We start from the raw sequence: 25,283 nt of genomic DNA, 5'->3' as shown, positions 1-25,283 counted from the left end.
GTGATGAGCAGGGTCTACTCTTTGTTGTGGTGCGCAGGCTTCTCATCGTGGAGGCTTCTCTTGTTGCGGAGCACGGGCTCTAGGCATGCAGGCTCCAGTAGTCGTGGCTCGCGGGCTCTAGAGCGCAGGCTCAGTAGTTGCAGTGCATGGGCTTAGTTGCTCCATGACATGTGGGATCTTCCTGGACCAGGGCTCACACCCGTGTCCCCTGCATTGGCAGGCGGGTTCTTTTTTTTTTGGCAGGTGGGTTCTTAACCACCACCACCAGGGAAGCCCCGAAATCATTATGTTGATAGATTCTGTAATATTGAACCCAACCTTACATCCCTTGAATAAACCCCACCTGGTTCATGGTATATGCTTTAACATTAAATTCTTTCCATGTAGCTTGCTAATAATTTACTTAAGAGTTTTTTCCTTGAAATTTGTGAGATGGATCTATCCTATTCTTTTTCATAAAATCTATGAGTTTTGGTATCAGTGTTATGCTTGTGTTACAAATATAATTTGAAAGTTTTTCTTTTTGTCTGGAACAGCTTAAATAGTATTGGAATTACTTGGTACTTTTTATACTTTAAAGGTCGGAGCCTGATGCTTTTTTCTTCCCTTTTTTTCACAAGCATAGGAAGAGGTAGTTCTTTGATAACGTTTTCTTTGTGAACTGTCCTGTGATGGTTAAGCAAATGAACTCTTCAGCTACCATGTCCAGGTTCAAGTTTTGCTGAGCCACCTTCTAGCAGTGTGACCTTGGTTACTTAATCTCTCTACACCTTAGTTTCCTTGTCTATAAAATGAGGGTTATAATAGTGCCAACCTCATAGGATTGTTAGGAGAATTAAATTAGTTAACATTGATACATGTCAGGCACTCTGTACGGCATCTGGCACTTTCTGTAGTAAATGGTCAGTAAATGTTAGCTCTTTTTATCATGTCTTTTTCTTGGAAATTATACTGTGATTCTTTGAGAGTATGGCTATAATTCTAAAGTCACCCCTGCCCCTGTTTTCAGTACTCTGAGAGGTGTATTTTCCATCTCTGTAAAGTCATGTTCATGTAAAAAAGATAGTTCTCTTTTAACCTGTTGCCTCATCTGTAATTGGCTTCTGATCCTTCTGAAGCATGTTGTTTCTCCCCAGTTGGAGACAATTTTCTTTGATAGAAAAACCAAATATTCAGAAGAATACAGGCATTGGATATGCTGCTAGCAGAGCTGAGACAGTCTTTTTGGTTGTCCTTAACATTCTTTGTACAAGCCTCCACTTGTTCTGACTACAACTTCCTGTCATTCACCTTCTGTGTTCCTTCTTACTTCCTTTGATCATGGCTGTTGTAAAACCTGAGCTGATCAAAAAGCATCATGTGCAACCAGATTGACTCATTTAGTTTGGCTCACCTTTCTTCCTCATTTAAGTCCTGTGCGGTGTTAGAATTCTGCTTTTTAAAAGTGCCCTATTTTTCTCAGAGTTTTGGCCTTGGGAAATACTTGGCATTCTAGGAGTTTAGGGCGTATATGTCTGATGGTGGCCATTGTTCCTTGCCATGGTATTACCCTCTAGAATGACAGTCACTTTCACCTGAGGCTCCTGTAATTAACTCTAACTGCTTTTTCTGGTTGGTCTGAATAAAGTCTAGTTACAGTTCTGAATCTGGTAGATTCAGCTGTCAGCAGAGTTCAGTTGGGAATCTGTAGGATTTGTTTCTGAACCTTGCATACTTCACAGAGGAGGGAAGTGTTTGGCTTTGGCACAGCTCATGCCTGGGAGCCACTGGCCCTCAGTTTTACTCACGTGTTCAGCAGCCACTGTGTTGTTAAGAGGTCATCTGACTTATCTGAATTGAATTTAACTCTTTTCTAGAATTAGGCTAAAGAGTGTTACCACCTGTTTCTCTTAGTTGAGATACAGGATTAATGAATTACTATCTGTAAAGCGTTTAGAAATTTGTGAATAAGGCCTCATATAACATAGATAATTTTGAAACCGCTCTCATGGGGAAAAAAATAGCTCATTAGATTCACTGTGGTTTTTAAGAGTGAACTCTTATGGGAGAATAGCATTAGTCACCAGGGTGCCCTGACGGAACGGACCTTAAGAAACCCAGGGGCTGAGCAGTGTGGGGCACACACACATCCAGAGAGGATGTAGTGATTGGTGCCGTTGGGAATGCTTATATAGTGTCATTGGAGCTCTGTGCAGGAGGTCCTATTCTGAACTCTGAGGGCTCAGAGATAGTGAAAAGGAAATTTTCCTGCTGATTTAAACCCCTTTGGGTTTTCCAAATCCATATCTAATGCATTTGTAAAAGTACTGCACTGCTCATCGCTCCCGTGGCCTCATCTGGCCAGCCAGCAACAGGCTACAAACCGATCTTTGTACAAGGTGTTTGTTTATAATTTATGGAGCTGATAGAAAGGCAGAGCCCTCTGCTCCTCCAGGCATCAGTACTTCTTACCCCTCCCATTACCTGCTAGGGCATTTTAACTTGGAAATCATTTATAATTAGGAGGAGATTACATTGCACAGTCTGGAAAATGGCTTCCTGCTGTCTTCTGCATCGTTTTTGCTCCTCCTGGAGCTGCCCCCTGAAGCTCTTAAGCAGTTTTGATTTGAAAAATCCTTTCTTTCCTAGACTTTATTTCCATTCTCAGCTGCCCAGCTAACTGCTCCATCATCATTCCCCACATGTGTTTTGCCTTTAAGTGCAGGGCAGTTTGCTGGAGCTCCAGCTCAGGGGTCAAGGACTGTTTGGTGAGACAGCAGTTTTCAAGTGTGGTCCCAGACCAGCAACATCAGACGCCTGGGAACTTGCTAAAAATACAAATTCTCAGTCCTCACCCCAGCGTTCTGTGTTTTAATAAGCCCTCCAGGTGATTATGATGCATGCTGATACTTGAGAACCACTGTGGTAAGGCAAGGCAGGGAGCAGAACAAAGGTTTCTAGTGGTGTGTGGGTTGCCACTGTCTTAAACTGTATTTAACTTCACCTTTTTCTCTACCTGCTTACATCATTATTGAGTCCAAAAAGGATGAGCTCTCCTTGTCATTAGTGCATTACGTTGCTATGGCCTGAGAAAAGAAGTAACAGAGACCCAGGAAATCTCTCCCTTTGTAAATTAACTCATCAAAATTTCAGCCTTACGAGAAGAAGCTGCATGAGCGAATTGAAGCAGTGACCACTCTCCACTGTAACTGAACATTTCCATTTCCATTCCATGTTCCATCTGAACATTTCCATTTCCATTGCTTGTTGTATATTAATTTCCATGAAATTAATATACAACAAGCAATAAATGTAAATTGCTAATTGGAGCTTTGAAATATTAATGAAACTGTAAACACACCACCCACCACTCAGTGAAGCTACCAGATCACTCTGTGCCTATTACATCCCCTTCATTATGGTAGCAGTAAAACCCTAGATCTCTAGCTGTACAAGTTCTGAAAGGGAAACATGCCGCTGGAGAAGCTCCATTTTAATTTTTAGCATTCTCTTTTCACTTGTTATTTGCATATCTCTCTCTCAGCTCACTGCAGGAACTGGGAGCAGTTGTGAAATTGGGTGGAGTTGAGGGGAGGGGACAAAATTTGGGAGATGGCCATTGACTTGGAATCATCATAATACAGTACAAACACAAACACCATGGCTTGAATTTGAGGCTGACAAAATGCTTTTTGTCTATATGCCCAGTTTTTCGTGGGCTTAAAGCCGAGCCTCCCAAAAGATGGAAAACCTTACTTGTACTTTCCCCCTCACCCGCAGACCCCTCTTAGTAATTAATCTGGCAGTATCTAGTTCAGTGCTTTTCTAATGTTGGTGGTGAGTTTTGAGGGTCATCGTAGGCTTCTATATGTTTGACTGAATTGCAGGTTAACACATACAAGCTAGATGTCTGTAACAGCGAGATAGAAAAGCCGACTTTCATAAAATACTCACCATGCATTTTTGGGACATTAAATGTAGATAAAATGGAAACCATACAAAGCTGTCTTAAAGCCCACAGAGTCCCATTTCCTTTTCTGTTTATTTTCATGTCCTACTTAATACTTGTCATTGCTTTCTTTCTCTCTCTGCCTTTGATGGTTGCAGTCTAAATTGTCAGTTTCTTTTTACCTTTCTGAGGATTGTGCCAACATAAAGGTTAGAAAACCAAGATGGACTCACTTTTTTTTTTTTAATTTATTTTATTTTTGGCTCTGTTGGGTCTTTGTTGCTGCACGCAGGCTTTCTCTAGTTGCAGCGAGCCGGGGCTACTCTTCGTTGCGGTAGGCAGGCTTCTCATTGCATTAGCTTCTCTTGTTGCAGAGCATGGGCTCTAGGCACGCAGGCTTCAGTAGTTATGGCACGCGCAGACTCAGTAGTCATGGCTCGCGGCCTCTAGAGTGCTGGCTCAGTAGTTGTGGCACAGGGGCTTAGTTGCTCTGCAGCATGTGGGATCTTCCTAGACCAGGGCTCGAACCCGTGTCCCCTGCATTGGCAGGCAGATTCTTAACCACTGCGCCACTAGGGAAGTCCCTGGACTCACTGTTGAAGCTCCTGCAGTTGCTTTGGTTCTGTATCCCCAACTGTAATCATGTGTCAGTCCTGGGAAGGGGGAGGAGATTATCTTTTTGGCAACAGGCTTGGGACCCTGAGTAAGGAGCAGACAGTCTCAGTGCTAACTAGATAAATCTAGCCATACAGGCTTGAGCAGATGGTGGGTTGGAAGTTGAGCAGTACAGAGCCCTAATGGTGATAGCAATGAGTATTTGGATGTCATTATCTTATTAGTTAGCAAACAGAACCATCCTTGTGGTCCCTCCTCAGCTTTATGTGTAATGGTGCTGTACGTGTCAGCCCCCAGGAGTTGGCACAATAGCCTAATCAATGTGTTCTGATGTCTTTTTTGATCTCCTCTGTCATCTCTATGGCTTCATTAAAAACACACACAGGGAAAGGGGGATGAATATAGAGTTTTAGAAATCACTCTGAATCCCTGATCCCACAAGTCTCAAGTTCCCCCTGGAAAGCAGCTCTTTGTTTTGTTTTCCTTAAGGTAATTTCCTGGGGAAACTTGCCCTTGACCTTCCTGGTCAGGCCATTTGGCTTCCTAGAGTAGATCCCCTGGAATCTGGTGAGGGCAGTTGAACTTGCCTTTTTGTTTGTTTTAACCATAATGCCTCTGACAGTGGACATCTGAAGTGATCTCCTTCAAATAAGAGAAAGTGAATTAGTCTCTTTGCATGTAAGTAGATCTAAATGAGACAGAGCCCAGAGGAGCTTGGTCCCTTTGGATGTGTTGTGCTGTTCTGCTCATGCCCATGGTGTGGGCCATCTGATTCCAGGCTCACATCAAGGGTAGGCCACTTCCTCCCGGCAGGGATTTGCACAATGGGCCTCAGAGAGGGATTCAAATGAAAACCGGAACAAATCATGCAGGCGCAGCCCCAGAGCTAGCTAACATCTCATTAGTCCTGTCATGTGGCACGATTCTCCCCACGGACAGGCATTCCTCCACCCCACCTCCGACCCCACCCGTTCCCTCGCTGGTGCTGAGCCTGCCTGCTGCCTGGCTGACTGTGCTTAATTCTCAGTAACTGCTACGTGCAGACTGGGGCTGCCCATGGTCATTTGCTTATGGTATGGGTGAGGGATAGAGCGTAGTGAGAAATGAAAATAGTTCCAGCCATCCAGCCAGGGCTAGGCTTTGTTTCTCTTTATCCTCTCTTGTGGAATTAGGGATTAGCATTAGCAAGGAGCCATCCAGAAGACTGAAGTCTCTAAATGCTCCAGTTTTCTTAAATGAGAAAATAAGATGAAAACTGGTGAAATGATTTCCTTTTCCAAGGTCACATAGAGATGGGGAGTAGGATTCTCACCCCCAAGGAAGTTTTACCTGGATCACCTATTTCTTGGAATCAGTGGGTTTACATTTTCATTCATCTCAGTTTTGGACAATAACAGCTGTTGAGTGGCTCTCCAGGAACAATTTTTAATAACTTTTTCCCTAGCTCATCTCTCAAATGATGTTTCCTAAGTGTGAGCTGAGGCTCAGCATGTGGTTATGGTTGTGTTGACTCTCTGTAGTTTCCTATTAAAGTGGTAGAAGAGACATATCTTTTGTGTGTCTTGTGTTGCTTGTTCCATGACATTTTAGTTTGATAAGGCAGCCTTTAGTATTTCTAGAGAGGGTTCAGGTTCAGGCCCTTAGAGAGACCCCCAGATTTCTTGACCCAGAATTTTTTATACCATCAACTCCAAACTTTCTTACCCTCTTTTCTTTCTTTGTCTGATGCAGCCTCCATGAATGTGCTGGTGCAGAACTGCAAGATCTACAATGATGCCAGCTGTGACATTTCTGCAGATGGCCAGCTTCTGGCGGCTTTCATCCCTAGCAGCCAAAGGGGCTTTCCTGATGAAGGCATCCTGGCAGTGTACTCTCTGGCCCCCCATAACCTGGGCGAAATGCTCTACACCAAGCGATTTGGTAAGGGATAGGAAGCCCAACCTGGTGACAAAGGGATGCTGGTACCTTGGCCTGGGCATTCCTAGGTGAGGTATAGCTTAGGTGGGAGTAATGGTCACATACTGCCCCTGCTTCACTGGGGCACGTGTCAGAGGAAGATTGCTTTGTGCTGGCTAGTAGCATTGCAGAAGAATCTCAGAATAAGAGTCCTCCCTACCACAGTGGCATCACCAGCATACTCCTGTTGTTATGGGCAGGAATAAGGGAGAGCTTCGTTCTTGGCCATGGCTTGGGGAAGTGGGCACACACACACTGCAAGGCCGTTTGGCATTGTGTATTAAAAGCCCCCAAAATGTATGTTCTCTTTGATCCAGTAATTTCACTTCTAAGGAAATAATCAGAAAACTATGCAAGATTTATTCAGAAGGATGTTCACAGCAGTGTTATTTATCATAGAGAAAAATGTCAAATTGTGAAGAGTTGCTTAAAGAAATAATGGTGCATTAATAAGGCAGAATACCATTTGGCCTTTAAAATGCTCTTACAGAAGACTATTTAATGGTGAAAAATGTTCGTAATGGATGAAGTGAAAAAAGTAGATTTCAAAATAGTATTTACAGTATAATAATTTTTATAATGTGATTCTATGATAATACTGATTGGCATTTATAAAGTACTTTTTATGTGTCAAACACTGTACTCAATACTTTACATGCCTTCTCATTGTACTCTTCACTACAGTCCTATGAGATTAACCCCAGAATGACCAAACAAAGATGAAGATTAGAGAGAAAGAGAAAAGACTAAGAGGGAAAATTATTCCCTTGTAATAGCAAGAACTCTGGGAGATGTTTCTCTGTTTTTCTGGCCCTCAGGTCCCAATGCCATTTCAGTGAGCCTGTCCCCGATGGGTCGATATGTAATGGTGGGCTTGGCCTCACGAAGGATCCTGCTGCACCCTTCCACGGAGCACATGGTGGCCCAGGTCTTCAGGCTGCAACAGGCCCATGGTGGCGAGACCTCCATGAGGGTGAGTGCATTGCTCGTGGCTTCACTGTATGGCGGCTCTCCTAGGCCTGGCTGGCAGGGTAATGCAGGACAAGGTTGTGGTCTCCCAGCCAGGACCAGAGATGTCATGCCCATAAGGAGCCAGGAAGGACTCCAGTCCAGCCTAGTAATGACCAGCAGACCACACTTTTGGAAGCTCTGGACTATTAAAAGGCAGGGGCTTTCTCATACCCTAAATCATGAGCTGGGTCCCCAGAGGCCTGAAAGGATCTTTGCATAAAGACCAAACTGAATACTTCCTTACCTCAACATGAAACCTTTAGTCTGGAGATACACAGAGAACCCAATGAAATATTTATGCTTCTTTTTAAAATAAATTTTTCAGGACGCAAGCTATAAAAAGAGATAAATAGTATACTATGAAATGTTCTTTTCCTGAGGTTGTAATCATGATGGAGGATAAGGACTTTGGGCAGCTGCTATGCTCTTAACTGTCCCATCCATTTCAGTAGCAGAGAAATGTTCTATTTAGGACCCTTTCTTGTCTGAAGCCGTCCTTGCTTGTATTGCCATAAAAGCCTTCTGGGCATCCTGGGGTTAGTGGCCTCCTGGACTCAACCTGTCTAGTTTCTGACTGAGATTATTCCCACATCCCATGGGTGCTCATTTGGCCAGGGTTTTGTCAAGGGGAGTTGAGCATTTGAACACCTCTCTAATTAGATGGTGTTTAAGCTCGGTCTCAATCTAAGAACCTGTGAATTCCCTTAGCACGTATGCTGTGCCATTTATAGTTTTATGCACTTGTTTATGTGTTGTTTTGTGTTTTCTTTAGCAGTGTGGTGTGTATGTTTAATCCACCCAATTAGGTTCAGTGTAAGCTCCTTAGGGGCATATCCCCCGGGGTCCCTCATTTAGTGCCACACATGTAGATACTTGTTGAATTCAGCCTGGAATATGAAGCATTTGTTTTAAAGAAAAAACCCTAAAGATAGGACCCATTATATACAAAGCAATAGAAAGTGGGTGACCAGGTGTGGTGTCTCCAGCCTCTTGTCCCTCCTGTCTCCTACAAGGACCTTCTATCCAACTCTACTGAGCCACTTTCCAAGCCCCCTGAATTAGTAAGGCTCTCTTTTGCCAGGGTACCTTTACCTGGAGTGCCCTTTTCTCCCTGAAACCCAACTGCCTGCAAGCTCTTCCCCTTCTATGGAACCTTCCTAAACAGAATTGATCACTCCCTCCTGTGCCACCCCTGTACCTGTACACTCTCTGTGTTAACACTCATCACACCGAACTGCAGTTATTTATTTCCACATCGTTCTCCTCTCTTGGCCCATGAGCTCCTTGAGAGTAGGATCGTGTCTGTTTCATCTTTATGAACTCCAAATACCTAATAAGAAACCTCTCATTTAGGAGAAGCTGAATAAATGAAAGAGAATCTCAAGAAAAGCATCCTTATTGTTTCTAGGTGGTAACTAGCAGAACCATTGATGGGTGACATCGTGTCCTGCCATGCCTCTGAAAGGGTAGAAACAAGGCATTCTCTGCTCTTGACATCACAATGACAGGAAAGTTCTGATTCTTGAATCCATGTGACTAGAAATATTTGACATTGAGTGATTGGGAGAGGACTTTGCAGGAAGTTCATCAATCCTATTTTCTTACCTAGATAAATGAGGATGGAAGGTGAATTTTAGTTTAAATATCCTTATCTTAAGCAGATTTGGATGGTAAAAGTACCTGGTGTCTGCTTTTTACCACCTAGAATCTTGATCCTTGCTGTTCTTCTAACCCTTCCTACCTAATTGTGGAATAATTGTTTCTAATCATTAAGAGAGGATCTGATTTCAGCAACACTAATGGACATCTTCTGGACATCCAGAAGAGGACCTCCAGCCTCTTCTGGAAGCGAGGGCTCCTGCCCAACTTTTGGGCACAGCCTGCCAGTCTTCCATCCTAGCAAGGTTCCTCTTTTCTAAAAGTAGCCAGAAACATCTGGCTAAAGGCAAACAGCTCCAGGGCGGGAGCCAAGATGCTGTCACATATGGGGCCGTCAGCTCAGGGAATGCAGTTGGAGAAGTCTGCTGTGTAGGGGCTCAAGGCACCTAGCCAGCTGCTGCATGCCTCAGGACAAGAGCTACTTCTCAGCATTCCCAGCAGGGCTTTTTTGATTCTCATTAGACCCCATCTGCCACTTAGGAGAGGGAGCTGAAGTAACTAGAAAGCTGTCATTTGGGAAGCATTTTTCTCACACAAGAGGCAGGATCCGGGCTTCTCAACAAGGTTTTGCTCACCCTGTGTCCACCCAGTCTGACTTTAAACCCCCGTGCTACAGAAAGGTTTCTGGTTTTCCAGGTCTTGGTTGCCCCTTACGTCCAAAGGCACCAAAGCATTCAGCACATGTCCCTGAATTCAGTCACTGGTGGAAGGGAAGACACCAGCTTTTTTGGATAGCTGTGCTGTACCACCGTTTAAGGCAAGAAGTGCATTTTTGTCTGAGAACAGGGAGCGAGGGTTTAATGGGACAGTAGAGCATCTCCCTCTTTGCACAGGTAAGTATAGGTGGCTGTCTCCATCTGTAATGTCAAGCTCTGTCCTTGAAGGAATTTGTGGGTACTGGGCCTGTCCTAGAGCTTTTCTACCCAGAATCCCCCTTCTCTGTGATGTTACCTCTTGGAATTCACTGTGGTAACGTTCAGAGAGGTGAAATTGTTGGGCCGGCAGACATTCCCAGGAGAGCATCCTCCAGAGCATCGACTTATTTTAATTCCCACTAAGTGACCATCTCTCCCCAAGAGATGATCTCTTACACAATCCCACATGAAAACTCCTGTAAAAATGAATTGCTAATTGCTCTTCGCCTTGGCATGCTTATTCTAAGCAGTTCTTCAGACCTCTGGATCAGTGCTTCTCAAACTGTGCTCCTTGGACAACCTGCATTAGAATGCATGGGGTCCTTGTTAAAATACAGACTCCACTTCAGACCAAAATCAGAATAAGAATTGGGCAGGAAGGGGACCGGGTATTTGTATTTGTAAAACAAGCTTTCCAGGGCTTCCCTGGTGGCGCAGTGGTTGAGAGTCCGCCTGCCGATGCAGGGGACACAGGTTCATGCCCCAGTCCGGGAAGATCCCACATGCCGTGGAGCGGCTGGGCCCGTGAGCCATGGCCGCTGAGCCTGCACGTCTGGAGCCTGTGCTCCGCAACGGGAGAGGCCACAACAGTGAGAGGCCCGCGTACCGCAAAAAACAAACAAACAAAAAAAACAAGCTTTCCAGATGATTCTGATACGCACTTGAGTTTGAGAACTGCTGTTCTTAATGACTGCTTTCTTCATTTTAGGTTTCTGCCCTCAGCCTCTTCAGCAGAGGCAGAGGTACAGTCTCAGGTTTACTTCTTATCGTGGTTTTATGTGTGATGCTTTGATCCTTTGCTAATTTTGTTGCAGGCACAGTGGTGTTTGTGTTCTATCTCCTATAAAACTCTTAGCTTTTTGGCTGTCCGTGCTTCACCTCCCATTTTTCTCAACTGTTGTTGCTTTACAGGGTTCTCCCTTGAATATCTCTATGTGCTGAATTATTTTCTTCCCCGTGTTGAGTTTAATTATTATCCTTGTTTCTAGGATCTAGGGTCCTCAGATATTTCCCTTCTCTGCTTACTAAGGCTAGGCTTAGTCTTCCCAATTTAAGTATCATTGGCAAATCAGGAAAAATAAGACTAGGCACATATTTTATCTCCCCCTTCCGTCTGTCGATTCGAGGCTCTTTCAGGCTGAATATGCTACTATCTCTGCCTCAGGGTCTTATGTGCCATCTGACTCCCTCACACTTGAGCCAGTAGGACTTTTTGTTAATTTCTGTTTGGTCTTTAAGTTAGACATTTAAAGATTGCTAAGCTGAAGTTTTGCTGAATTCTCAAAACACTAAACTGCCTGAGTTCTCTCTCTGCTTTTCATTTTCTAATTGGAACAAGGCACAATATTGTAGCAGAAAACTGCAATTAATCTTCTAAAATTATGGTAACTTACACAATGTAATAACTTTGGTTGTAACCAAGTGAAAGCATAATAACAAAAATATAAAATTATTAATGAAACCAGAAATAGTCATATAGCAAACTATGCCTCCAGTTTGTAATAAGTGCTGTTTTACCTAGGAATGGGGGCAAACGTCAGCAGTCGAGGTGTGGGTGTAGGTGGGGAGGCAGTGCTGGGGCAGTTTGGGCAGAAGTGATGGACAAGGGACTTGGGTGGGAGAAGAAGCCCTGGGACAGAAAGCAGTTTAGCTCTCCTTTCTCCATGGGACAGCATTGTGCTCTTTAAGGCCAAGCCTCAAATATCAATACTTAAGGGTCAATTTTATTGAAAGCTTTTTCTCTGTGGCTATGTGGTGAAACTGTATTCAAGGGTTGAGCAACTATTACCCAGACAGATTGTTAGTTTGGAGGGGGTGTTGGAAAGAAAGCCTGCCCCTCCCTCCCTCCACCCCTCTCTCTCCCCTCTCTTCTCCCCCTTCTTCCGCTCTTCTCTCCTGCCTCCCCCAACCCCTTCTTGACCCTGAGAGTTCTGCTCTTCAGTAGTAGACAGTCCCCTTGTATACCTTCTCCTTCTAGAGCTCCAGCTCTAAAGATATGCATCCCCTTCATTCTCAGTAGGTCCTAGGCAGCTGGAAAAGGAAGCAGATTTTTTTTAGACCTACAACCTACTTATATCTAACTGGCCAGTAGTTCTCAATGTGTATTCCCCGGGACTTAAGTCAGCATCATCAGGGAACTTAATAGAAATGCAGCTTCTCAGCCCTGTCCCAGACCTGCTGAATCAGAAGCTCTGAGGGTAGGGCCCAGCCATCCTTGTTTTACCAAGCCCTCCAGTTGAGTCTGCATGCTGAGTCAAGATTGAGAACCAATCATCAACTGCATGGGGATCCCAGTTAGACCTCATCTGTCAGTATAGCTTTGTCGTTTTCTTTTTTGCTCTCACCTTGTCTCTGGAATCTCATCTGGTTTATTTCTATGGCTCCTTTAACCAGATCTTTCATATACTTTCAGGAAGTTGAGAAATTGATGAGTACCTCCTGCCCATAGCATTTCTGGATATGCTAGCATCCTAGTGATGGTACTTTAAAGACTAATACTGTGGAGCCTTTTTCCCAATTCTAATTAAAATTCTTGCCTGCCCACAGTTGACTTTGTTGAGGCTCTTAACCGTGATCCCATTCCTGTTTGCCTTCGTGCTATAGAATACAGAGATTCTTAGGCTTAAAAAGTGAGAAGAAATATCTTTCTCTCCAGGACCTTCCCCATCTGAAGGTGTAGTTCTTGAGTTCCTTTTTCCAACATTCAACTCACTGTTATCCTTGGATGGAAGATGCCGCTGTGGTACCCATTAATGGATATCTTAGTGTCACCCTGGTTATAAAGAAACATTAGTTGGCTTTCTTTATTTCATACAATTTCATAGCCATCTTCACAGAACAGCCTAGTGATGACTGATTATTATTATTATAAGTTCATTAAAATGAACCACAGAAAAGGCTTGGTGTCCAGAGTACTCAAATTAGTCATAACTAAATTGTAGCTTAGACCCTGGGTCGGGATGGGTAGCCAGCTCTGTCAGCACTGACCAGCATTATGTAACTAACATGCATAGGCTCTTTTGGCTTATCCTATCTCCATTCTTCAACATACAATCTTTACTGTGGCTTATTCCTTGCCCTGAATTTAGCCTGTGATCAAATCCAGTCATCAGTACTTCCTAGATTCTAAAAGTTTGGTTTTCAAAAGTGACCTAGAGGGCTTCCCTGGTGGCGCAGTGGTTAAGAATCCATCTGCCAATGCAGGGGACATGGGTTCGAGCCCTGGCCCGGGAAGATCCCACATCCTGTGGAGCAGCTAAGCCCGTGTGCCACAACTACTGAGGCTGTGCTCTAGAGCCCATGAGCCACAACTACTGAGCCCATGTGCTACAACTTCTGAGCCTGCACTCTAGAGCCCGCGAGCCACAACTACTGAGCCTGCGTGCTACAGCTTCTGAAGCCCACGCGCCTAGAGCCCGTGCTCCGCAGCAAGAAAAGCCACCGCAATGAGAAGGCCATGCACCGCAATGAGGAGTAGCCCCTGCTCACTGCAGCTAGAGAAAAGCCTGCGCGCAACAACAAAGACCCAATGTAGCCAAAAAAAAAAAAAAAAAGTGACCTAGAACTCTAGTTCAATCCAGAGTATTCTCCAGCAATCTAAGGGAACTGAGCTTCTTCTTAATCTTGTCTGGGCTTGGGAGTGGCAAAAACCAAAAATAAAGATATTTTATTTTTGTATCCTAGAAGGGTACTATTTCTTCAAGGGGAGATTGGGATAAAAGAGAGACAGTTTTGTTGTCAGAAATGATTTACTCCTTCCTAAGATTTTGTCCTCATTAATTTTCTTAAAGCTGCTTGTCAGTTGAGTAAAAGCTGCTCCCGCTGCAATTATCTTAAAGTTGAGTTCTGAGATGTGGTACAAAGCATCTATCCTCAAAAAGTTCCTTTCTTCAGCATGTTGTAGGAAAGGGGGAGGAGGTATGAGAGAAGTCAAGGGTGTCTCTGATGCAGTTTGTCAGAGAAGGGAGGGGGCAAAATAAAAAATTAAAAATAACGTTAGAGCTACAATCAAAGCCATTAATTTAGGCAAATTTTTCCATGACAGATTCCTCCGACTTTGATGCTTTCTTTCCTCCATGGCTTTTTAGTAGAGCACAATCTATGCTGCACTTTATTATTTTCACTCAGCAAAATTTTATTGCGCCCCTACCCTGGGCCAGGTACTTTGCTAGGTCTGGGAATACAATGAACAAAATGGATCTGGACCTTGCTCTCCTGGTGCATACGTGCTGGACACCTGGCTTCTTAACGGGTCTTTTCACTGCTGTATCCCCAGCCTTCACTGTGCTTGGCACACAGGAGGCACTCAGCATTCGTTCTGGGAATATGTCGCTTTGAAATCTTGTGTGCTGTGTATTCCCTGCACGTACATGAACACACACCCCTACTCACCAGCACCATCAGTGTGCCTAGCACGTGCCTCAGGAAATGGTAATTAAACATAAGTATTAGATATAATTCTTACGAAAATATAGAGTGTCTTGCTAGTGACCACAGTTCTGCCCAGTATCAGTGAGTTTCTCAGGGTTCCAGTCACAGCACTGAGAAATGGTGAGAGATTCCCAGTGGCTGTTTCAGAAGTGAAAGGCAAAACATTTTGTTTTTTAAGAATTGGTAGGAGGGGCTTCCCTGGTGGCACAGTGGTTGAGAATCCGCCTGCCAATGCAGGTGACACGGGTTCCATCCCTGGTCCGGGAAGATCCCACATGCCACAGAGCAACTAAGCCCTTGTGCCACAACTGCTGAGCCTGTGCTCTAGAGCCCGTGAGCCACAACTGCTGAGCCCGCGTGCCGCAACTACTGAAGCCTGCGCACCTAGAGTCCATGCTCCACAATGAGAGAAGCCACCGCAATGAGAAGCCTGCGTACTGCAACGAAGAGTAGCCCTCGCTCGCTGCAACTAGAGAAAGCCCGCGCGCAGCAACGAAGACCCAACACAGCCAAAAATAAATAAATAAAATAAATAAATTTATTTTTAAAAAAAAAGAATTGGTAGGAGAACCAACTTCTGCATTTGTAGAAGCTGAAAGTATTTTATTTTAACCCCCGTCCTGAGCTTTCTTCTTTCAAAAAAATATGGATCAAGTAAAGTGTATGAATATATTGAAAGACTCCCTTATCTGAGCTGAATATCTAGAACAACTACTCATTTGGCCATTTCCTTTGAGATTTAGAAAACTGAGGAAGTTCAAGAACTTGTGCTGTGCACAGAGGTGTGGGCACAGGAGGAAGCAATTATTTTAACTTCTGGGAGTTCCAGGAGCGTTGAGTGCCTTGGTATTTGATTTAGCACAGAAGTAGATCCCTCAACTGAAGTAATCTCTGTGCTTCAATCCTAATAGCCAGAGATGGACTTTGGAAAGCATCAGGCCGATTGAAAAATAAAATTCTTGTTCTCTGACTGTCCTTGGGATCTCTTTGAGGGGAACAGGTGAATAAGACAAAGTCTGTAGGTCTCAACAAATCACAGGAGATTGGCTGGAAATGACTACAAGGCATCAGGTTATCAGGAACAGAGGAGGGCAACAAGTTCCCAAGAGATAAGAAAAGGAGCTGTTTGCGCTTCTTTTCTGCTGGGGGAGCTTTGGTTTAAACAAGAGTGTTCTAGGCAGATTTGTTCCTGCTTCAACTGAACAAAGAGTCTGGAAAGTAAAGTGACTTGGTATTCCGATTTTTGTTTTTAAATAACCACTTTAAAATCAACATTCTGTGAGTTCTAAACTCCAAAGTAGAATATAAAGCAGGCTTAGAGACAGTAAAAGAAATTAAAGGTTCTGAAAAACAATCACATTTTCCTAGGGATGAAGAAACTCCAGTAATTGATGAATCTAAGCAAATCAACCCAAAAGAAAAAAAGGATGACTATAGTATCCCTCCCCCTGCCTGTTTTGGGATGTGTGCATTTCTCAGCCTGTGACAAGAAGTGTAGCCATCCATTTCCAATGAAAAGGTCAGCTGTCTCTTAGCATCTGCTTTCCACTGATGTTTTTTCCTCTTTCCAGAGAGTTAATTCTCCTCTAGTAACCCTCTCTAAAAGCTTAAAGCCTCCCTTGATTCTCATCACGACCCAGAAGGCATTTCTCCACCTCACAAGTCCTTTCTTCCTCAAAGCCCGTTTGGCTTGCGACTTCTCTCATGGTCCTTCTGGCCTCAGTTTCCAGTTGTCCTCTTCCTTCAGCCAGCTTTCATTGTCTTGGTTAAAACAAGGGAGATCTGCCAACCGCACTTGACCTCTTGCCACAGTGGCAAGGTTCCAGCTTTTAAGGATAATGAGATTCCCAAATGTAAACAAGAAAACTGCAAAAGTTTTTTTTCTTTTAGCTTCTTATTTGGGCTGATCTGAGCAATGCAGTTTGCTACTTGGACTAATGGTGTGAGCTTTATTGACATGTGGTAGTAAAGAAAGCATCTTGTTGAGGGCAGCAATACATTTTTCCTCTAAATTTTAGAAGGATGGAGAGGAAGGTTTCCCACTGAGTTCCCCTGGCTACCTCTCGTTCTTTTCCTGTCTATCTTTGAACAAGAAACAAGACGCTTTTAGTTTTGATCTGGGAACTGTTTTCTTTTGTTCCTACTTCCTATTAGAGACTTTGAGGGATAGAGGCAAGTGGTACAAGAGATTGTCTTGGACCCCTGAAGTAGAGGAATTATCTTCTCCCACTCCTTAGAACTGTAAAGATCTTGGTGACCTGACTCATTCCCTATTGACATGCTGAGACTGCACTGACTCTAAAAAATTTGTTCCTTCTAGCTCATTGATCCCAATTCCCTTCACAGATGTTAGACAGAAATGAGAACAGCCTGCCTGGGGAGGGGGGTTTCTGTCAGCATTTGTCATCTACCAGGGAATAGCTGCCCTGGAGACAGGTTGAAACCAGGCCTCTGCAAACATGAATCAGCCAGGTTTTGTATCCAGCCCCACAAAGGGACCCCAGAACCTGATAATCCTCCTCCAGTATATGGAGTTTGGTGGTGTAGCTTCATAAGGTGTCACTTTTGTCAGAGAGGGGGAGGCATTTTTGGCAGGTCCCCGGCTTTGTCCTTAACATCTGACAGGGAGCTTCTGGGCACCTGACTAGCGTTAAGGAAGGTTTTACTGGAGATATATTTGGAGTGCCTTAAAATAAAGACCAGAGCTTCCTTTACTGTCTCGGATCTTCTTTCTTGTCAGTGCTGATGAACTTTGGATTTATGGAGCCAGCCCCCATTGAAATCTGGGAGGAGGCTCACAGATCACCCAGTCACTGGGTTGGAAAAACTGATGGCTGAAACCATAAATGGTTTGGGAGTAGCCAGAGCTATAGCCATCTGTCAGCATTGGGGAACTTGTTGCCCAGTATTGTCTTGTCTCTAGGGCTAATTGTGAGGAGTAGTTCCTGTCCGTGAGGTACTTTCAGAGCTGTTAAACTGCGGCCAGAGAAAGGAATGGAAACTATACCTCTGGGTGGTTTTCCAAATGGGCCAGATTCTCATTCCCCTAGGGTCCTTTCATTCCAGGCATGTGTGAAATAGGAACATTGGATCAGATGACCTCTCAGAACCTGTAAATCAGTGATCCTACCCATCCTGCATCCTCTGTGTCATCTCCTTGTCATCTCCTTCCTTCTCACCCCCACATTAGAGTGTGATAAGTAAGCAAGTGCTTATCAGGAATTCTGGAGGCTACTGATCTTCACGTGGCATTTTCTGGCTTCCTGCCACAAAGCAGGATTTAGCCTAATACCCAAACACTGGAGGAGATGGGCTCTTGGGAGCTGCCCTTTCAACACTGTTTAAGGACTTGGGCAGGGTGGGGAGCTGCCAGAGTCGGAGGACAAATCAATACCCCATGACTCCTATAGCCATGGAGGTTGTGAATATCTGTGCAGCAAGGTCTAGGGGTCTCAGCCTTTAATTACTTCTCTCCAGTTGCTCTGACCTTGTCTCACCTAAGCTGGGTCACCCATCATACTGGCTTCTTGATGGTTTTGTCCCCAGAGCAAATTCCTGTACTTAGAAGCAAATTGATAGTATTTGCTTGTTAATCCCTCTGCAGCAACAGACTATAAAAGGTAAATTTGTGACGTGTGAGAGGCTTTGTTTGCTTCTTTCCTGGTCTGGAACATTTCTAGAAAAGAATCCTTATTCTTGTGAGACCGCGGTCAAAACACTCAGCGCAACCTCAAAACATTTGATTTACTAACTGCATTGTCTCCCTTCTTGCAAGACCACTTTCTCTGGCCCTTCTGGCCCATTGCCTGCAATAATGAATCATTATGATTTTAGGGGAGACTCTTGTGAATCCCATTAGAACTGCCACAGGCAAAAAATAAGGCTCCCCTCATCGAACCCACTGAAATTAACGCACATCCCTTCTGAACTCTGGGTGTATCCCCAACTTATATTATCTGACCTTTGGGAGAAGAAAAATTTAACAGATTAAGTGATCCCAGCCACAGTTGTCTGATCACAGCCACTTTGTCCTTTTGATTTGTATATCAAGTCATATTTAACCATATAGCCAATAGGTTGGACAGAAACCATTGATTATCTTCTGGAAAAGTGAAAACCTCTGTGAGAAAGGATGAAGGCCCCACACCCATCCCCTGAAAAGAGTTGATTAGGTGCAAAGGGGAAAAGACTGGCATTGCCATCTCTGTGGACAGTCAGCCAGTAGTGAGGCCGATGGAGAGGAGTAGCCATGAATTCATTCCAGGCTCCTGCCAGGTATGTACGTGTAAGGAAGGGATTATCCAAAGGTCAGGCAAGCATGTTCTGGATGACTAGTTTAAAAATTCGTAAACTTCATTGGACTCTTTTTCAGTAGTCTCCTCAGGCCAAAGATTTAAGGAGCCCTGGTTAATTCTTAAATTTGGAGTTGAGTCATATGGGGAGGACATAGGAGGTAGGAGGTTCTTAAGGCAGCAGCAGCAGCCATGGGGCAGTCTGTCTTATGCCTCAAACCAGAGCCAGTTCCATATTTGTAACAGACCCATTCGACCTCAGGACCATAACAGGGCTGTTCCAGCAGTGTGCTATAAGCTGCCCAGGCACATTTCTCAGCACCACGAAGCTGGGGAATTTTTATAACAGGATTCTCTGTGTGTGTGTCATTACATCGAGCACACGTGCCGCTGTCTTCTCTAGTCCAGAGGCTGTCCTGGTAAAGGCCTTTCAGATAGCTACCCAAGGCACATGAACAAGTTCCCAAATGCAGGACTTCTTATCACTTGATTTCTGTAAATGGTGTGGACCCTTAGCTCAGTATTTACCTTTTTGGGGGAGCAGGGTCTCTCATCAGGATAATCAGAAAAATAATATTATTATACTGACCTGAATTCATTTTTTAATATTACTTTCTAAATCACGCTCTCATTTGTTCTCTCATTTTTTCCCCTTCCATCAACCCTTAGGGACAGGTAAAGACAGATGAAGTTCATCCTTATTTTATAAAAACCTGAAGAGGCTAAAAGAGAAAACATTGTATTGACTAAAACTCCAGTTTATAGATTCCCAGCCTCACGTCCTTTTCATAGGGCCTGATGATGTGTTTTTCTTGTTTTTTTTTAAGCCCCAGATGCAAGTTCATGGTAATAATAACAAGAGTTACCATTTATGAGCTTGCACCACATCAGGCATTTTATATACATCATTTCTTTTAATCTCCCCTATTATTTGAGTGTTGGTGCTGTCTCTTTGTGTGTGTGTGTGTGTGTGTGTGTGTGTGTGGTACGCGGGCCTCTCACTGTTGTGGCCTCTCCCGCTGCGGAGCACAGGCTCCGGGCGTGCAGGCTCAGCGGCCATAGCTCACGGGCCCAGCTGCTCCGCGGCATGTGGGATCTTCCCGGACCGGGGCACGAACCTATGTCCCCTGCATTGGCCGGCGGACTCCCAACCACTGCGCCACCAGGGAAGCCTGGTGCTGTCTCTTTTTAAACTGAGATCCAGAGAAGTTGTTACACAGTGACGCCAGGACTCAAACCCAGATATTTCTAACTCTTAAGTAATGCCCTTCGTTCTTCCACTGCCCTGCACCTGTCTCTGACTAAAGTCGATTCTGGAACATTGTGTAGATCAGTAGCCAGATATCACCTTCAGCCCAACCTGAGACAAGCTAAGCTGCCCCCTGAGAAAATAGTAGCTTTGGAAAGATGTAGACTAATGAAAGGAGACTCCCTTTGAAAAATGGAACTGATCTGTTTAATGGTGATTTATATAAGCTAGAAAGAAATCATATACGTGTGTGTTCAAGATTCCCATCTGCCCTGCTTCCTACATCTTATTGCACCTTTTAGGTTTCCTTAACAATAGCAGTTTTAACATTGCTTTTAATTAGATGAATTAAGAATGTTCTTTGATGTTATCACCCCCTCCCGCCCCCCTATCACCTTCAGTTCCCCATTGCAGTGAAGAGTGCTGTGATTTCCATGGTAACAGGACTACCAGTGGAGGTTGGCTCTCACTGGTTGGTCTGGTCAGAGGAAAGTTTGGGGCAGTCCTTCCTGGTGTGCTAGGCTCTGCATGGGGCTTTCCAGGGGGTTACCTTAAAAGTGATGAAGTGAGAAATGTTAAAGGCTATGAGGAGAGCATAGTGAAGCTTCATGCAGAAGGGCCCAAGTATGCCCCTGGTATTTCCTGACAGTCCTTAGCCCTCACCTGAAGTAAGAGGGTCCCACCTTCCCCTGTGCTTCCCCAAGTTCTCAGATATATGTTAAGAGTCATCCCATTCCCAGTCCAACCATCTCTTTTCTTCCCTGTGGTTAACTTGCTTCAGGCTATAGGAGGGACTTTGTTCCCCTTGGATTTTGTAATTATTGGTAACAGACTGTTTCTCCTCCCATTCTCTTTTCTTCCCTCTTTTTTCCTCACCCAGAGAGTTTTCAACGTCCTTTATCCCATGCCTGCTGACCAGCGGAGACATGTCAGCATCAATTCTGCCCGGTGGCTGCCCGAGCCAGGGCTCGGCCTGGCCTATGGTACCAACAAAGGAGACCTGGTGATCTGCCGACCAGAGTGAGTGGCTCAAGGGGCTGGCGGGGTGGGGACTCAGGGGGTCATCCAGGCTGAGGACTGGAGTCATCAGCATTCACCTGTGGATCTGGACAGTGAGGTGGGGTCTTTTTTTTTTTTTGAATTTTATTTATTTTTTTATACAGCAGGCTCTTATTAGTTATTCATTTTATACGTATTAGTGTATATATGTCAGTCCCAATGTCCCAATTCATCACACCACCACCACCACCACCCCCGCTGAGGTGGGGTCTTCTAGGTGGGAAATTCTGCTAGAGCCTGACTCGTTCTCGGCGTCACTCCTCAGTGTGTCCTTTTCACCTAGGGGATGGTAAGGTTAGCTCTCCATTCCAAAAATCTTCAAAAGACTGGTATAGTTATTAGGTGTTTTTAAATCTAAGGCAGTATTTTTTTTTCTTTGTTTTCCCTCGTTCTCTGGTTTCCTAGTGATAGTAAAGTTTCCCTGCAGGCAAAAGCATAGATATCAAAGATTCCTTTCTAAACCCTTTTTGAAAAATTCAACAGGTGGTCTCAGGTTTGTGTAAATGCCATAGACATTAACTTAAGAAACAAAATTGGAAATAGAATATTGTTAAAGCCCTAATTTGTCAAGCTATGGATCTCTGACAGCCTGGCTCTGTCTGTGTCCTGCCTGTTTTCTTTTCTGCTTGGGGTTCTGGCTCATAATAGTGAAGGCAGATTGAAAAGCTTAGTTTAGAATAAAAATGATAATTAACTGGTCTTGATTGAAGTAGGGGGTAGGAGGCGACAGGGAACCAAAGCATCTCTGTCTTAAGTCCTGATGACACTCGCTTCTCCCCTTCCTCTGGCTTTTTGGAGGAGAGAGGTCTGTTCAGGTATCCTTTCACTCAAGACCCTGGGAATCAGCCAGGTCTGTCATCAATTTCCAGACCCAGCCAGGTGGGGAGGGTGAAACTCTGTACTTCAGTGCAGATCAGGCTGATTGCTGCGTGGGCTACTGTGGGGTTCCAGCCGACTAAATGCCACTTCTGCCTCCAGGCCGTCCTAATGTTGTCCTTCAGTTGGTGCAGAGTCTTCTCCAAGGGTAGCCTGCAGATCACAGAACACGCACGGTGTGGCTGGTCTGGTAGGGTCTCTGGCTGCTGGGAGTGTCCATGTTGCCTTTTGATAGGGCCCTTGGTGATTTTTCCTAAAGTGTGTATTTGGGTCAGTTCTTGTGGCCTGGTAGGTGACTGGTGATTGAGCCCTTGTCAGCTGAGCTAGGTCGGTGGCCCAGGAGAAAGAAAACCTGGTTCTGATGACAGCTCTTTTATTCCACCTAGAATTTTTGGAGCCCCTTCCAAAGGGAAGCTGCTGTCTCAGCCTGACCTAGTCAGGCTCTTAGGGCTGGGAGACTGCTTGATTCTGCCAGCTACACTCTCTTCAGACTCAGTGTCCACAGAGCCCCTTTCAGTAGCTCCTGGTGCCTCTCCAGAACACAGCCTGCCTCTTTCACGACTGTGCCACTGTTAACCCAGGTGCTTTATCTGTCCGTTTCTGCCCTCCCCCCAGCCTGTCCGTAGTCTCAGGATCAGTCTTCCCTGAACGATTTCTTTTTCCCCAAAGCACATTATCTTACCTCTTCCTCTTTTCTTAGAAATTCATAAGAGGACTCTAATAGGCATCTTTCCCAAAACTGGAAAAGAATTCTGGATTATAATTTCACTCTTACCAACACTGTAGTTACAGGCCTTTCTTCCCCTGTTTCTCCAAGACAGCCTTCCTTAGCATTGTTGTCTTGTCCCTGGCTCCAGCTACTAACCTTTGTCCCAACCAGACTCCCAGCCCCTTCTCTTGCAAAAGCGATCTGCTCTTACAGAGGCAGTGTCTCTGCTCCCAATTTGTCATGGCCCCACAAGGCTTTTATGTCTACAACCCCAGCCTACATACTTGGTGTGAGTCACAGACATCTCAGCCAGACATGAAGCTGGCTTTGGCCTCTCTTTTCTCCCCATATGTCATCTTCAGCATCCACCGTCTCAGCAAGCTGGAGCCGTCTTGAGCTGCCTGGGGAGTTCTCTTACCCACCAGCAACTCAAGTCTCTTCCATGACAAGATAGCACTAACGGGCTTCCCTGGTGGCGCAGTGGTTGAGAGTCCGCCTGCCGATGCAGGGGACGCGGGTTCGTGCCCCGGTGCGGGAAGATCCCACATGCCGCGGAGCGGCTGGGCCCATGAGCCATGGCCGCTGAGCCTGCGCGTCCGGAGCCTGTGCTCCGCAATGAGAGAGGCCACAACAGTGAGAGGCCCGCGTACCACAAAAAAAAAAAGAAAAGAAAAGAAAAGAAAAAAGATAGCACTAATGTTTGACACAGCGAACAGCACCGCATCACAGACCAAGTTGTGTTGGACTCAGAGCTAGTTGAGCCTGCCTTTTTGGTGTTGCTGTTTCTTCTGATTTCTTGGGTCATGTGGGTAAATGCCCCATACCTTAGAGCCAGTGTTTAAGGGTACCATATAAAATTAAGATGGACATGACTTTGTCCCAAGTTGTCCAAAGCTTCTCCAGTTCTCAGTCACCTTCATTTCTGTACTTTAGGCAGGAAATACTATGAAAAATATTCAGGTAAGTAAGTTTAGACTCACCCGAGGTCTCCCAGCAGATCAGTGACAAAATGAGCCTTCCCAGTTTTCCGATCCAGAGCTCTTTCCTGTAGCTGATTCTTAATGTTTTTTCAATCAAAAACCCCTTTAGAATTCCGACGAAAGCAACATACTCTCTTCCACAGAAGAATATACCGCAAGAACACACAATTTTGTAACTCTTTTAAGACCTCAGGTGAAGAATGTAGCTCTGGATCATGTTGAGGCATTTAAGTGGGTCAGGTGATTGATGCAGTGGGAAATGAGAGAGGATGAGTGAGAACATGTACATCTTTTTTAACAGTCTCTGAGTGATCTCCGGCTTCGAACGAGGAGAACAAATAAATAGGGAAGTAGAAGCTCAGGGTTGTTGCCTGCTGCCTGGCCCCGCGTGATGCAGCTCCCTGGCACACCCATTCCCAAGGGCACATGAGCCAGCCAGCCAGCCAGCTGGGCCAAGATTACAGCCCTCCCTCCAAAACAGGTGGTTGTCTGCCTTTGTCTCAGGCACAGGCAGCTTTACCACATTTTGTGCTTTCAATCCTATTCTTGATTTTTCCTCCATTGTCTTAGCCTTGGCACTCTCTCCAAGCACAGAGACATAGGTAACAAGCTCCTTGGGCATCTCTTGAAGGTATTAAAACCCCACTTGACAGTAGAAAAAAGCCTAAGGAAACACTCCAACTCTCCAGGCACAGAAATTCTTAAGACAGGTGAGGAGATGGACCACTGGCCCTTCCACCCATATACAGAGCCATTTCAGTGGCTGATAGCCTGGTGTCCCCCCCGCTCCCAGCAGTGAGATGCTCCTTTCTCCTTTGCTTTGCTCTCTGACCCGCCACCCCTCCCAAGCTGCTCCTATGCCTCTGGCTGTCCGCCAGCCCAGCTAGCCCCCCCACCAGTAACCAGGGTGGGTATGAAGTGCCAGATTGATGTGAGGGGCTGCTTGCTCACTTCGTCTCATAGATCAGCCCTACAAACGGCGGGGTGGGGAGGTGCTGGGAAGACCTCTGAGAGTCAGCTCAGAAGACAGAATTCAGAGACTCATGTCAGAAGAAAAGTAGGCTGGGGGGAATTCCCTGGTGGTCCAGAAGTTAGGACTCGGTGCTTTCACTGCCGAGGAGGGCAGTTCTGTGTGAGAGCGTTTTCACCACCGAGGAAGCCAGGCTGGCTCTTAGCTGTGTTCAGGGAGCCCCAAGGGTCCCAGCTGTAAGGAGTCACTGAACCAAGACCAGAAGCACAGCTCACAGAGGCTGTTGAAGGAAGCCAGGAAAGCTGACCCTGACTGGCCTTCTCATTCTTCTTCACCCCTCTGTGTGTTTGTCTAGCTTCCAGGAAGAACCTAGAGCAAACAGTGGTGACTCATTCATCCTCCCTAAGGTCCAAGGAGGAAGGAGAGGGTTGGGACTGTTCTTTAGCTTACAGATGGAAATAAGCAACACTGAATATTGAACACTTAGAGTTTCATTTGCCAGAGAGGGTATCTTCAACTCTGTTCCTTGGTACAGTGCCTGGAATTTCAACCAAATCCATGAGCTTGTCATAGTCAAGCTGGTCTGACCATAGAAGGTAGAACAAATCATGGCTGGAATTGGACCTCTTGGTGG

General features: G+C 45.1%; 1 protein-coding gene across 14 annotated transcripts in view; it reads left to right on the top strand.

The window, feature by feature from the left end:
* The window catches only part of AMBRA1 (autophagy and beclin 1 regulator 1), a 175,558-nt gene that overhangs the window by 137,179 nt on the left and 13,096 nt on the right, over positions 1 to 25,283 (top strand). For all 14 annotated transcript variants that reach the window (XM_032639180.1, XM_032639179.1, XM_032639170.1 and 11 more), the window contains 3 exons: positions 6,275 to 6,463; positions 7,318 to 7,472; positions 20,936 to 21,075. In XM_032639180.1, the coding sequence (XP_032495071.1) occupies positions 6,275 to 6,463; positions 7,318 to 7,472; positions 20,936 to 21,075 (484 nt within the window). The remainder of the gene's footprint in view (positions 1 to 6,274; positions 6,464 to 7,317; positions 7,473 to 20,935; positions 21,076 to 25,283) is intronic.

This window comes from Phocoena sinus, chromosome 8 (assembly GCF_008692025.1).
Source record: "Phocoena sinus isolate mPhoSin1 chromosome 8, mPhoSin1.pri, whole genome shotgun sequence".
Taxonomy (NCBI): Eukaryota; Metazoa; Chordata; class Mammalia; order Artiodactyla; family Phocoenidae; genus Phocoena; species Phocoena sinus.
Note: the sequence above shows the minus strand (reverse complement) of the source record. Positions and strands in the feature narration are given on the sequence as shown.